General features: G+C 38.2%; 1 protein-coding gene across 9 annotated transcripts in view; it reads right to left on the bottom strand.

The window, feature by feature from the left end:
• The window catches only part of HMBOX1 (homeobox containing 1), a 195021-nt gene that overhangs the window by 53938 nt on the left and 125689 nt on the right, over positions 1 to 15394 (bottom strand). For all 9 annotated transcript variants that reach the window (XM_043487169.1, XM_043487168.1, XM_043487176.1 and 6 more), the window contains exon 6: positions 6046 to 6199. In XM_043487169.1, the coding sequence (XP_043343104.1) occupies positions 6046 to 6199 (154 nt within the window). The remainder of the gene's footprint in view (positions 1 to 6045; positions 6200 to 15394) is intronic.

Raw genomic sequence — 15394 nt, 5'->3', positions numbered from 1 at the left:
GCTGCATGCAGTCCATGGGGTTGCAAAGACTTGGACACAACTTGGTGACTGAACACCACCACCACATATACTTCGGGGTATCAGTTGACAATAAAAAGGAATGAAATACTGAAACATGCAATAACGTGATGAACTCTGAAGACACTACATTAAGTGAAAGAAGTGAGTCACACAGGCCACACATTATATGATTCCATTCATAGGCAATGTCCAGAACAGGCAAATCTATACACAGAGAAAGAAGACTAATGGTAACACAGATTTGGAAGGGACTGGGAGGGGGAGAAGGAGTGACAGCTGTTTGGTACAGGGTTTTCTGGGGGATAAAGAGAAGGTTCTAAAACTGATTATGGGAATTGATGGTTACCTAACTGCAAGTGTACTAAAAAGCACTGAATTGTGCACTTTAAATTGGTGAATCATAGCTCAACAAGGCTGTTATTTTTTTAATAAAGAATTTTAGATTAATGGCTATTTTTATCCACATACACACAGAGATTACAGTCTTTTACCTAGTTCTTTTGATTTAATGCTTCTATCTCTTTTACACTGAAAATTTTGGTTCCTGGTAACATTAATGATTACTTGTTTTTTCTTATATCATCATCTGTATCTAAATAGAAATATTATCTGAGTAACGATATTAGTATTACCAAAATTAGTAAAAACAGTAAAATTTTTGTAGTTCTTTTTATCTCTAAGCTGTATCCCACCTAGGAAGCATAGTCGAAATTGTGCAGTATAAAGTTATTTGATAAATATTCTGAGTGTCTAGGTCATCAATTTATACACACAGTAGGTCCGTTTGTTTCATTAGTTATTTTTTTTTTAGAGATCACCTTTTCCCCCTCATTTCAACTTAATCTTGTTTTATAATTATATAAAATATTTAAATGGTTACAATGTCAAAACAACGTATATTCAGAGAAGTCTAGCTTCTATCCTTATTCTTTCCAATCTGTTTTCTCTTCTATTGGAAATCATTTTATTTTATGGTTTATTCTTTCATTTAAAAACATATTATAAGCAAATACATAAACAAATTGTAAGCAAATATATAAGTGACAGCATAGTATATACATTTGATACTGCCTTTTTAAAAAAACACTATATCCTGGATATCACTATCATATAGAGAAGCATCCATTCCAATAAGTTTAAAAATGCAAAAAAAACCTTTCAAATACTTAATAGCAATAGTACAGATGGACACACTATGGTTTTCATTCTATGAAAAGAAAAATTCCCTCCTTTTTTCAGCTGCATAGCACTTCATTATGTAAGCCTGGATAACCAACATATGGATATACCATTTAACTTATTCACCCAGTGCACCAATAGACATATTGGTTGAATTCAGTATTTTGATATTATTCCAAGATATATCTTTGGGATAATTATCTAGACGTTTACCTTTGGGATAATTTTTTATAAGTGGGAGTGCTGAGTTAAAGAGCAAACCCATGTGTAATTTCCCCTAATACTGTCAAATTCCTCTCCATGGAAATTGTTCCATTTTGCATTCCCACAGGCAATGCATGAGAATGCCCATTTCTCTGCAGCTCAAAGAACAGAAAACACTGTGGAACTGTTGGACTTTTGCCAATGTGACAGGAGAATAATGGTAGTTATTAATATCTCAGTGTAATTTTAATTTCTCTTAATGAGTTAAACATCTTTTCCTAAAGTATAAGAGCCAGTTGTATTTGTTTTTCTGCTGATATCTTTAGTTCATTTTTCTATAGAGTTGTTGGTATTCTCTCTCTTTTAAAAATTCTTTATACTTTAGGGACGATAATAAGCAGCAAGTATTTTATCCAATTTTTCTTTTATTTTGCTTTGTTCATGGTTTTTTTCTGCCCCCAGTTTTTCTTGTAAGTTATGTAATCATACTGCTTTTGGATTTTGAATCTTAAGAAAAAGTTCACCATTTCTAGGATATGGATGAATCATTCATGTTTCTTCTATTATTTATACAGACTCACTTTTTTGATTCATTTGAAATTTATCTTAGTGTATGAGGTGAAGAATGAAATATTTTTTGACTTGTACTAATATATCTGAGTAAGGCTGGTACTTTGCTGGCTTTATAGTCTGTGCATATGTATTTATTCACCCATTTGGTCTAGGAAAAAAAAGTCAGGAATTGCTCTAAGGCTAGGGAATTTTATATTCTGTGTTAGAAAATAAAAAGCTCCATTTTCACAGAAAGAAAATCATACTATGACCTTTTGTACTACTGCTATTAAAACCTTTCAAAGGCTTCTTGCATATGTGAAACTACTGGAATAAACTATATCATACTTCCTTACTAACTGTGTCAGGTGAGATAAAATTAAACCAAAGATAACTAATTCTTGGATTAAAGACACACTAATTAAAATTAAGGTTAAAAAGTGAAAACTAAGATTAAACAGGAGCCTCACATAGGATAATTACTCAATGTCTTTTTAGGTGAAATTTAATCAGTGATTTTGTGGCCAGTTCTTGTTGCCTTGGGAAACATGAATTGCAAAGCTTTCAAGGCTCAATTCTGAAAATCTATTAGCAATATCACCCATTATTATTAATGTTAGCAATTTTTAAATTAATCCTTCCTCAAACTGACATTATGTAATAAATGGATACTGGTATCTTCGTTAAGGAGACAACTGACTGAAACTGCCCACTCTAGCCAGGCAAGACAGCAGCCACTTGGCATGAACTATCTTACCAACAGGAGGTCCTGGTAAGGAACGTGGAACTAACAAGCTACCATGAACCAGAAGAATTCAGGAAAGGTCAAAAGGAGAGAGAAAACACCAGTCCATATATCCTACCAACCTCCCAGAATCCTCCTCCCTGGAGTCCATCTTGACTGAGCAATGCCTGCACCACAGGAAGGACCCTGAGTCAGAGTGATTGGCCAGAGACACTCCAGACACTAACTTCATCACCATGCAACCTGAGACTATGAGCCACGTGGCAGAGCAGTTCACCTGGGTTCCCTTCTCCTCCTGCTCTTCACCTGGCTGCCCCTTCCCAATAAAGTCTCCTGCTTTGTCAGCACGTGTATTTCCTTAGACAATTCATTTCCAAATATTAGACAAGAGCCCACTTATGGGCCCTGGAAGGAGTCTTCCTTCCTGCAACATCTTCATGAAAATATTTAACTCTCAATCAATAAAACAATCAGTACTTATACCAAATAGAAACTAATACCACAGCTATTTTGCTATCAAGAAGAAAATGTAAAATATTAGAAATAAGTTAGATATTAATTAAACACATGTCTGTTCTGTGATAAATTCTGAAGGAATTTTTTAAAAGGATCAAAATTTCTAAATGAGAAAAACAGAGGAGGCTGTAAATGTCATGTCTCTAGTACAATAAAGTCTCACTCTTTCACTTTAACCACTCAAGCCTATAAGGATTGTTATTCAATAAATGCCTTCTTTCTGATCTATAACAGAGTCAGAAAAGGAACAGATGATAACATCAGTGGATCTCTATAGTTAGTTACATTTTGCCTACTAGGTCCAACCTTCTCATTAAGAAAGGCTTTTAATTTCAACTTGATCACAAAAATAAAAAGATGGTCTAAACTTCAGCACTGAAAATCTCCCTCTCTTTCAGGCAGTGATGTTAATGAGCTGGGAAATATGCAGGAAGAGAAGCAACAGTTAGAACCGGACATAAAACAACAGACTGGTTCAAAACTGGGAAAGGAGTACATCAAGGCTATATATTGTCACCTGTCTTTTTTAACTTATATGCAGAACACATCACGTGACATGTCAGACTGGATGACTCACAAGCTGGAATCAAAACTGCCTGGAGAAATATCAACAACCTCAGATATGTAGATGACACCACTCTAATGACAGAAAGCAAAGAGGAACTAAAGAGCCTCTTGATGAAGGTGAAAGAGGAGAGTGAAAAAGCTAGCTTAAAACTCAACATTCAAAAAACTAAGATCACGGCATCTGGTCCCATCACTTCATGACAAATAGATGGGGAAAAAGTGGAAACAGACTTTATTTTCTTGGGCTCCAAAATCACGTGGACGGTGACTGTAGCCATGAAATTGAAAGGCGCTTGCTTCTTGGAAGAAAAACTATGGCTAACTTAGACAGCGTATTAAAAGGCAGAGACATTACTTTCAAAGCTATGCTTTTCCCAGTAGTCATGTATGGATATGAGAGTTGGACCATAAAGAAGGCTGAGCGCTGAAGAATTGGTGTTTTCGAACAGCGGTGTTGGAGAAGACTCTTGAGAGTCCCTTGGACAGCAAAGAGATCAAACCAGTCAATCCTAAAGGAAATCAACCCTGAATATTCATTGGAAGGACTCATGCTGAAGTCCCAGTACTTTGGTTACCTGATGCAAAGAGCCTACTCGTTGGAAATATGCTGGGAAAGACTGAAGGCAGGAGGAGAAGCGGGCAACAGAGGATAAGATGGTTGGATGGCATCACCAACACACTGGACATGACCCTGAGCAAACTCGGAAGATAGTGGATGACAGGCAAGACTGGTCCATGAGGTCACAAAGAGCTGGACACGACTTAGTGACAGAACGACAAAGGCAGGAAGAGAAACGGCAAAAATCCTAGACTGCATATAATTCACCTCTGGCTGTGAAAAAACCACCTTTTAGTGACGAGGAAGCTAAAACTCAGAATCTGTGACCTGAACAAAGTTTCATAGCTGGTTAATGGCAAAGCCCAGATCAGGCTCCAGGTCTTCTAATGTTCTTTTCAGTATACCATTCAACTGGCCAGAGTAGACAGCAGGAAAAAAATGTGAAATGGGCTCAATGTAAGTATGTATATGCTTAGAAGTTAAATTTAGTTTTAAACATTCAATTCCATTCTATTATTTAAATTATTGAGAAATCACAATATGAAAAAGTTCAATGCTTTTCACCTCTGCCTAATATATTCTTTTTTTCTACATCTTAATCTTGGGAAATAAATACTTCTCTAATAGAAATTACCTTATTGCATATAAAAACTCTCCATCAAACCAAGATTCTATAAACATTACTTACAGATAGGAGACGAAAAGGGTAATTACACTATAGGATCCACCTTAAATATACTGAACATTTCATCAGTTCAGTTCAGTCACTCAGTCGTGTCCAACTCTTTGCAACCCCACGGACTTCAGCATGCTAGGCCTCCCTGTCCATCACCAACTCCTGGAGTCTACTCTCAAACTCATGTCCATTGAGTCGGTGATGCCATCCAATCACCTCATCCTCTGTCATCCCCTTCTCCTCCTGCCTTCAATCTTTCCCAACATCAAGGTCTTTTCAAATAAGTTAGTTCTTCGTATCAGGTGGCCAGAGTATTAGAGTTTCAGCTTCAGCATCAATCCTTCCAATGAATATTCAGGACTGATTCCCTTTAGGATGGTCTGGCTGGATCTCCTTGCAGTCCAAGGGACTCTCAAGAATCTTCTCCAACACCACAGTTCAAAAGCATTAATTCTTTGGCCTGAGCGCCGAACAACATTTCATAACCACATTTAATTAACTTACATAATTTCGAATGAGAAGACTAAAGCTAAGGTCAATTTAAAGTTTACAAAGTACTGAGTACCTACTATAGATCAGGAACTGGTGCTAGAGTCAGAGGACATGAAATCAAAGTCAAAAACATGTACTTCTAGCCTTTGGGACGAAGCTCATTTAGGCTGTACTCCTTATCAAAAAAAGTTAGGTCTCAGTGGCCTCCTACACAGTTATTTAATATTTTCATGAAAATAAGACTTCAATGAGTTTTTCTACAGTATAATACAAAGATCTAAACTCAAAAAAATTATTTTAAAGTTCCTTGAATCACTGAGGACACAAATTACATTGAGAGATACTAACTCCAGTTTTATGAATTCTCAATGATAAGATTAATAGTATTTCAATAATACAGCACTTATTCTACCTCAAAATAATTTGAGAGACTCTAGATCTCAAATTACTTGTTTGAAATGAAGGGTCCACATCTATCCCAAGTTTCTCTTTCCTCACTTTGCGAGACTGCTCCTAGAAAAAGGAGACAGGTACCTTTCCATGACGGCCAGACACTCCTTTCTCCAGGTAAATCGACTGCCTCGCCGTAGTCGGAAGGTGCCAGACGTGGCTGAGACTGGGGGAGGCGTTTGTCTCCACTCCGGGTCCTCTATTGGAATGGGTGCTGGTCTCATACTTAGCGTAGCCCCTGAAAATAAACAAGACACTTTTTTGTAAATATCTTGTAATTTATTAAAACCAGCATGACAACTATATCGTGAAATCAACAACTGACGTTTGCCCCTTCACTGGAACTTGCAGGCCCTATACATTTGATACTTATATTTAAAAAAATTATTTGACCAAAATAAAAATCTGAGGAGACAAAAACTCTTCCTTAGAAAATAAACCCATCATTAACTATTTTAAGTGTCTTCAGCTAGTCATTTGTCTTTTATTTTTGTTTATGTCAACAAAGCTCAAAATCTTATCTCTTCAGGGGAATAAGGATATATGGTTTTTGGCCCAGTGACAACTTAGTCAGAGAATCTTCTGAAAAAATTTTCTTGAGATTCTTACTTGACAGTTCTAATCTTTCTGAACAATATACTCTACATGTTCAGACCCTTTTACTACCATTTAAAAGGCTTCAGGTTGCTGAGAAAATGGAGTCCTTTAAACAAAGTATGCAGGTAGGAGATGAATTTAAGGTAACCCTAATTGTTGCTTCCCTGGTGGCTCAGTCAGTAAAGAGTCTGCCTGGAATGCGGGAGACCTGTATTCAATCCCTGGGTTGGGAAGATTCCCCTGGAGAAGGAAATGGCAACCCATTTCAGTATTCTCGCCTGGAGAATTCCATGGACAGAGGAGCCTGGTGGGCTACAGTCCAAGGGGTCACAAAGAGTCAGACACGACTGAGTGACTAACACACACAATTGTTGCAAACACTTTTTTAAAAAAGCCAAATATAGCATCAGAAAGAGATATCTGATATATTTTTAGTCTATTAACTAAATCAGATCTTCCTAATTCTAACTATTAATGCTATACCATTTCTCACCTCTTGAATGTAATAAAACCAAGGGAAAAAAATGTACAATTGAGATATTTTACTAATTCAGACTAGTCTTTTCTCAACCTGAACTGCAATAACGCATGCATGAATGTATTTCTTTCTCCATAATCTGAATTATACTTATTATACCCTGGGATTAGTATCACGGATGGTGTTTCTACTGTAGGACACACAGATCTGTTGACATGCCCTTGATGGCTGCATCGTTGCACGCACTGTCTCACACAAACGTCTAACACTGTAACTAATCCCGATCTCCTCTCCAAACCGGCTGCCCTGCCGTCTTCCCATCCAACAACATGGTGTCCCTGTTCTTCAAACTGCTCAGCTCAAAAATCTCAAATTCACCTTTGACTCTGCTGTTTTTACCCTACATACTATAATATTTATCTAATCCACAGGCAAATCCTGTGAGATTTATCTTCAAAATACATCCAGAATCAGACCAATTTATATGACCTTCACTGCTCCCACTTTAGAGTAAGACAGCATCATCTATCCTAAACACAATTTCCTTGGATAGGTTTCAAGGATGGCCCCTCACAGTAAGTCACACCTCCTAGTAATCATGCCTTCGAATCTGGGTAGGTCCTGTAACACGCTGTGACAACAGACAATGGAGATAGTTTGAGGCTAGGTCATAAGGGCTTCCCAGGTGGTGCTAGTGGTAAAGAATCCTCCTACCAATGCAGAAGATGCAAGAGACAGTGGGTTTGCTCCCTAGGTAGGGAAGACCCCCTGGAGTAGGAAACGGTAATCTACTACAGTTATCTTGCCTGGGAAATTCCGTGGACAGAGGAGCTGGGAGGCTACAGCCCATGAGGCTGCAGAGAGTGGGAACAACTAAGACTCAACAACTAAGCACATAGCACAGGTCATAAGAAGCTTTGCAGTTTCTGACTAGATTTCCTGGAATGCTGGTTCTGGGGGAAGTTGGCTGCCATATAAGAACTATCACTAACCTGAGACCACGCTGTTTTAAGGAAGCCAAAGCCACCCATATGGAGTGAAAGAGGCCCAGTCTGCTCCCAGCTGCTCCTATGAAATCCACCCAGGCACCAGACATTTGAGAAAAAAAGCCAATTTGGACACTAGCTGCAGCAGAAGCTATGCAGAGAGGCCAGGTGACAGACAGAAGGCTCCAGACATTCAGTCCCAATACAGTTGTGTGGTAACCAGCTTCCAAGGTGGCTCCTGAGGAATCCCACCTCCTTGTATTGACCTTGTTGTACCAGGATTAGTTTATGTGACCAACAACATGTCATGAAGTGATGGCATGCCACTTGTGGGGGATTAGACTACAGAATACACTGTGGTGTCTGTGTTGTTGTCCTGGCTCTCAGATCACTTGCTCAGGGGGAAACTGGTGGCCATGTAGTAAGAATACTCAGGAAGCCAATGTGAGGTCCATGCGGAGGACCTGGACTCTCTAGCCAACAGGCTGTAAGGAACTGGAGCCTGCAGGGCTCACAGGAGTGACCTCAGAAGTAGCCTGTCTGTGCCAACAGCTCGACTACAGCCTCACAAGCAACTCCTGAATTCCCAATCCACAGAAATTGTGAGATAATCCATGCTTGATGTTTTCAGCTGCTAAACTGTGGGGGTAATTTGTTACACAATAAGATAGAACTAATAGAAGACACCACAACCATCTCCAGTTATTTCCCCAATTTTCTCCAACACATTGGGTATTGTGTTACTAATCATTCACATTTATAAATCTGGCAGGCAAAAAAAATTCTAATAAAAAGATTTCACTATTAGTAAGAATGAGCATCTATCCCTATTTTCTGAGAACTATGTAATGTATCTTCTCTTGGGAACGTGTAGCTTTTGTCCTTCTTTCATGTTACTCCTCTCGCTGGCGTACAGACGCCACACCGGCTGCCAGTCACACAGACGGTGACTGTTTTTCCAGTTTGTCTTCCGACTTCCTGTTTATGCTGTGGTCTGTGATCTTCATTTTTGTATAGTCAGGTCTGTTCATCTGCTCCTTTATGGTCTTGCATCTTGAATTACTCAGAATATTTTTTTAGTTTTCACTTTTGTTTGCATTCTTAATATAATACATGATTTCCTGTTATGTGTGATGTAAATATTTGACTTCTTCCTCAAATGGGCAAATATGTCACCTACAGAAAATATTATCGACTGATAGCTTAAAAGGTGTGGCGCAGTCTGGCCTTTTGCCACAGTTTAAATAAAAGTTTTACTGGCACACATCTACATTTCTTCATTTACATATTGCCTCTTTTTTTGGTACTCTAATGGCAGAGCTGAGTAAGTGTGACAGAGACCACACAGCTTGCAAAGCCTAAAATATTTACTATCTGCCCTTTACAGGGAGAGTTTGCTGATCCCTGATTTAAAAAATTCCTGGCCCACACATATGAAACTCTAAATTGAAACCTTTCTTTAGATAGCTCAAGAAAGAGGGCTCTGTACTGCCAAAATAACTTGGCAATTAGGTCTGGGCCCAAAATCAAAATTAACAAAGTTTAGGTATAAAAAGGGAATTATGGGGCTAGAGAGTTTCAGAATCCTTGTTTTGGTATTCTTCTGAATGCAAGCAGGATTTACAGTATAATGAGGGCTCTGGAGTCTAAGTTAGAATATACAAACTTTATTCTACAGCCACGATTCTACAGTCCATGGTTGAGTAAGACAGAAGTAGAAATGATCTGGGTGAGGCAGCAGGGCCCCATCCAAGGTCTGCTCTGGTAAAAGGATATAGAACTTCAGGGCTTCAGTGGGTGGAGGACAATAAATAGGTCAGTGAGTTGCAACTAGTAGGTCGTTATCTGTAAATATGGCATGCTTTCTTCAGTTCAGTTCAGTCATTCAGTTGTGTCCGACTCTTTGCAACCCCATGAATCACAGCGCGCCAGGCCTCCCTGTCCATCACCAACTCCCGGAGTTTACTCCAACTCATGCCCATAGAGTCGGTGATGCCATCCAGCCATCTCATCCTCTGTCGTCCCCTTCTCTGCCTGCCCCCAATCACTCCCAGCATCACGGTCTTTTCCAATGAGTCAACTCTTCGCATGAGGTGGCCAAAGTACTGGAGTTTCAGCTTCAGCATCAGTCCTTCCAAGGAACACCCAGGACTGATCTCCTTTAGGATGGACTGGTTGGATCTCCTTGCAGTCCAAGGGACTCTCAAGAGTCTTCTCCAACACCACAGTTCAAAAGCATCAATTTTTCGGCGCTCAGCTTTCTTCACAGTCCAACTCTCACATCCATACATGACCACTGGAAAAACCATAGCCTTGACAAGACGGACCTTTGTTGGCAAAGTAATGTCTCTGCTTTTTTAATATCCAAGGAGTAAGCGTCTTTTAATTTCATGGCTGCAGTCACCATCTGCAGTGATTTTGGAGCCCCAAAAAATAAAGTCTGACACTGTTTCCACTGTCTCCCCATCTATTTCCCATGAGGTGATGGAACCAGATGCCATGATCTTAGTTTTCTGAATGTTGAGCTTTAAGCCAACTTTCTCACTCTCCTCTTTCACTTTCATCAAGAGGCTTTTTAGTTCCTCCTCACTTTCTGCCATAAGGGTGGTGTCATCTGCATATCTGAGGTTATTGATATTTCTCCCAGCAATCTTTATTCCAGCTTGTGCTTCTTCCAGCCCAGCCAGGCTTCAGCAATATGTGAACCGTGAACTTCCAGATGTTCAAGCTGGTTTTAGAAAAGGCAGAGGAACCAGAGATCAAATTGCCAATATCCGCTTCATCATTGAAAAAGCAAGAGAGTTCCAGAAAAACATCTATTTCTGCTTTATTGACTACGCCAAAGCTTTCGACTGTGTGGATCACAATAAACTGTGGAAAATTCTGAAAGAGATGGGAGTACCAGACAATCCTGACCTGCCTCTTGAGAAATCTGTATGCAGGTCAGGAAGCAACAGTTAGAACCGGACATGGAACAACAGACTGGTTCCAAATAGGAAAAGGAGTACGTCAAGGCTGTCTATTGTCACCCTGCTTATTTAACTTAAATGCAAAGTACATCATGAGAAATGCTGGGCTGGAAGAAGCACAAGCTGGAATCAAGATTTCAGGAGAAATATCAATAACCTCAGATACGCAGATCCCATGCTTTCTTAGAGTGAGCACAAAGGAAACAAAGAATCTTAACCAAATCATGAGACGGAAGGAATAAGCCAAGTGACAATAATGGTTCTTTCCTGATATTAAGGTTGATTGGTAATGTAACTATACTTCTTCATAATATTCTGTATTGTCCAGGTTTTCTCGAAAAAGGAAACTTAGATGAAATAAAATTGGTCAGGAAGGAAAAGGAAGGGGGAGAGAGGGAATGAGGAAGAGAAGAGAGTGAAGTAAGCAGTGGCCTGGTTACATTAAAAGAATTCAAGGATATTTATGCACAGAACCTAGAAACTGAATGATTTCAAACTTATAAACATACTTAATTTGAAACATAATATTATTACATTACTCTTGAGGGTTTCTTCTTGCTCCTTTTCCTTTGTCAGTGTAGTAGTATTTTAAACAGCACAAGAAGCATGCAGGAAATATTACAATAAACACAAATATGATCTAGAAACCTGTTCCTTTTGCTTTGGTTGAAATGGATGGAGAGCAATGAATAACCCAAGAAAGGACTCAAAATTATTGACTTTGAGAGAAAAATACAAAGATAGTAGGATGCAGGAACAATGTATAAGAAGTAAAACACAGGCATTCTGTGTTGGCTAAGGAACCCACTATTTTTTCCTTATAGGAGTGTGTTACCTGTGCTCTCTTCAGAAACTTTCTCCACATTATATCTGGGCCCCCATTAAGACAAAATTTTGTTAAGAAAATGCATATACCATCCCTGATACAAAGACTCTGACACTTTTTGTTTGTTTTCTTAAATGCTTACATTTAGAGCGGAAGAAGGGTACTTTTTCATCGTGTGATTTTCCTTAATTTTGCATTTTCCCTCAAAACATATGCAAAATTTGCAAGACAAATTCTGCAGATTTATCTAGCAAATCTAAACGAGAGAGAGAGAGAGAGAGAACTCTTTCTAAATTGCTGATAGATTTTCAACATTTTGGTAACTGTTGTCTTTGCATATGTAATTATTTTCTTGCTTCTCATGATTACTTTTGGGTGAGCCTTTGCCAATCAGCTAATAAAACAATGACTACAAGCATGTTATCACTACTCCATTCACAGATATTAGCTTCTCTATAAGTAATTTTTCACCTTCCCCACTGAGGCTCTGACACTCTGCAACAGTGAAGGGAGGAGGCATTACCTCTGATCTCCAAATTTACTTCATGTGCTTGCTGCAGAAACCTCTTGGCAAACTTTATTTAATTGTTTAATTTAGAAATATGCAGAATCACAGCCATGAGCCAAGAAGAACTCATCAAGCCCTGTCTGCTGCACTAATGTTTAAATTAGACAAGCAAAAGGACTGCTGAGCTTAATTTAATTAAATAAAGGGGCTTCTGATGTCAACCATGCTAAATTTCATACTCACTGCTTTAAAAATAAGCATTTTCTTGTAAATGATTTCGTAAGAAACAAGATAAAATGTATTTGATCAGTTTCCATCAGCCTATTTTATTCATATGTCTTGGCAGGCGTTGGGTTGTGCTGGGAAATTCTGATGATTAGTCTGTTTATCAGAGAACTACACTATATCTGTACGATTATCAGTAAAAAATAAATATCCACTCTATTATTTTTCTTGCTGAGCCCACTAAAAGAGACTTAAAAAAAAAAAAAAAAAAGGAACTACTCAAATGGATCCAGAGTGAAGAGGTTGAAAAGAGAGAACTTCAATAAGGTATACAGAGAGAAATGCTCTGAGCCCAGGAATAAAGGCACAGAATGTACAATTTTTTTTTTTTTGGTTGTTTTTCTAAATGCCTAAATTTAGAGGGGAGAAAGGGGCACTTTTTCACTGTGATTTTCCTTAATTTTTCATTTTTTCTCAGAATATATGCAAAGGGTTAATACCATTTACATTTCTTCTGATAAGCTATCTGTCCTGGACAGAGAAACAATATGAAATAAAAGATGAAGAAAAATCACTGACATTGTATTTTTTAACTGCCTCTCAAAATAGGTCTGAACTATGTGAACCTAGGTTCTTCAGTTTTTTATACCTTGAAAGCTATATACAGGTAGATAATTTTCTTTTTTTGCCTCTCTCCCTTCCTCTCTTCTTCTCAATGTGTTTTTGGAATATATAACCCAAGTACATGGTACAAAATTTAGAAAGACACAAAAAAGTTACATAACTAACGTCCCTGCCACTCCTGGCCTCCTCTTCTCTCAGTTCCCCTCCACAGAGTCTTTCTTATCAGTTCCTAATATACCTTCCCAGAGATGTTCCATATTTATGTAACTACATACTTATGTGTGTGTATCCCCCTATATAAATAGAAATATACTATATCATTAGCCTACTTTACTCACTTACAAATTTGATATTACCACACATAAATTCAATTCTTGTAAAGTCACCTTTAAAAAATAGCTACATAGCCTCCACAGTATTCCATTGTAGGAACATATCATCATTTATTTAACCACTTCTCGACTGAGATACATTTAGTTGTATTCTAATCACCTCTGCAATGACTTGTAAAGAAGATTCTGATGTATTATAGGCAACTACTGACTAAACAGTAGATAAGCTATTCTTAGATGCTAATGTAATTTTGGCTAATAGTTCCAAAGTGTCCATGAAACAAGAATACAATTCTTTAGCTAAAACCAAAGGTTATTTTAAGGTCAATAAAAGTGAATTTATCTAGAAAAAATTCTGTACCATATTAGTTCTTTTAATCAAGGTTAAAGTACAAAGAAAACCTTTTAAAAAATTAAATTTCAACTGATAATATCCAATTACTGTTGATGCAATGAAAATGACCAACTGATAATCACTAACTTACCCTTCTCCCTTCAGCTAACTTTAAATTACATCCTACAGAAAAGACTAGAAAGTTAGAAAGAACTCAGAACTAGAATGGATCTGTGTGCGTTAGTCGCTCAGTCGTGTCCAACTCTTTGCAACCCCGTGGACTACAAGCTCACCAGGCTCCTCTGTCCATGGGATTTTCCAGGCAAGAATACTGGATTGTGTTACCATTTCCTTCTCCAGCAGATCTTTCCAACCAAGCAATCAAACTCAGGTCTCCTGCATTGAAGGCAGATCCTTTACTCTCTGAGCCACCGGGGAAGCCACCAGAATGGATCTGATTCTCAAATTAAAAATAGGAAGCCTTTAAAAAGGGGACAGTGGGTAATGTAACTTCACTGAACAGCAAATGCATATAATTAGAGGAACTTATTCTTAAAGGGAGACTCTCTATCCTTAAAATAACACCTGCTAATCAACATTTGGATGAGTGCTGTTAGCCCTTTCCCATTTTTCCTGTTGAAACTGAATTTCAATAGTAGAATTCCACAACTGACAGTGCTATCTTGATCAGCTACAACAATGCTGACATGATAATCTGCTTTCCTGTTTCTAGGGAATTCCTTTTCCTGGTATCCAAGTCCCTGTCTGAGACTAAAGTCCAGCCCTGAAAGCCAGTGTGGGAATTTACCTTTATCAGCCATGATTAGATTATATGTCAAACAGTGATCTAAGTGCCAAACATAAGAGACAAAAATCCCTTCTCTTATGGAGGCTGATTTCCTGACAGAGCTGACTAGTGTTTGTCCTCCAAATTCTTCACTGCTCTGCTATATACATTCTGGAACATGAATAATCCCTCTGATATTCCCCCTGGTAGCCAACTGCTGGCATATGACCAGGTTTATGAAACCCCTGGACACAGTTCCTTACTTACCTTGCCTAACCCTTGCTATCACAGTGTAAGCTGCTGTATTCAACAGATCAAGTGCCATGCTGTTGTTCCTCTCCATCTGATTTGCTGTGCTGTGGATCATGGAAGAAGTCAGCTCTTTGGGAAGACTGTTTAGAGCTCAGATTGAAGTATGGCCTCAACATGAATCTTTAGATTGCCCTGTCCTATATGGTAGCCACTAGCCACACCTGACTACTGAGCACGTGAAGTACGGCAGGTGCTTCAAGTGTAAAATACACACTGGATTTCAAAGCAAAATAAAGAGAGAGAGAGAAAGAGAGAGAGAAAAGAAAGAAAAAGGAAGTACAGAAGGTGGGAGAGAGATCTCAGTAACTTTTTAAAGGGTTGATTAAATGTTGAAGTGATAACACAAATATAAATATATTATCAAAATTAATTCTAGCAATTTCGTCTTTCTAAAATGTGGCTATTGACAATTAAAAATTATATACATCATTTGCATTGTATTTTTTTCTAAACTG

This window comes from Cervus canadensis, chromosome 14 (genome assembly GCF_019320065.1).
Source record: "Cervus canadensis isolate Bull #8, Minnesota chromosome 14, ASM1932006v1, whole genome shotgun sequence".
Lineage (NCBI taxonomy): Eukaryota > Metazoa > Chordata > Mammalia > Artiodactyla > Cervidae > Cervus > Cervus canadensis.
This window is presented reverse-complemented; position numbering and strand designations above follow the sequence as displayed.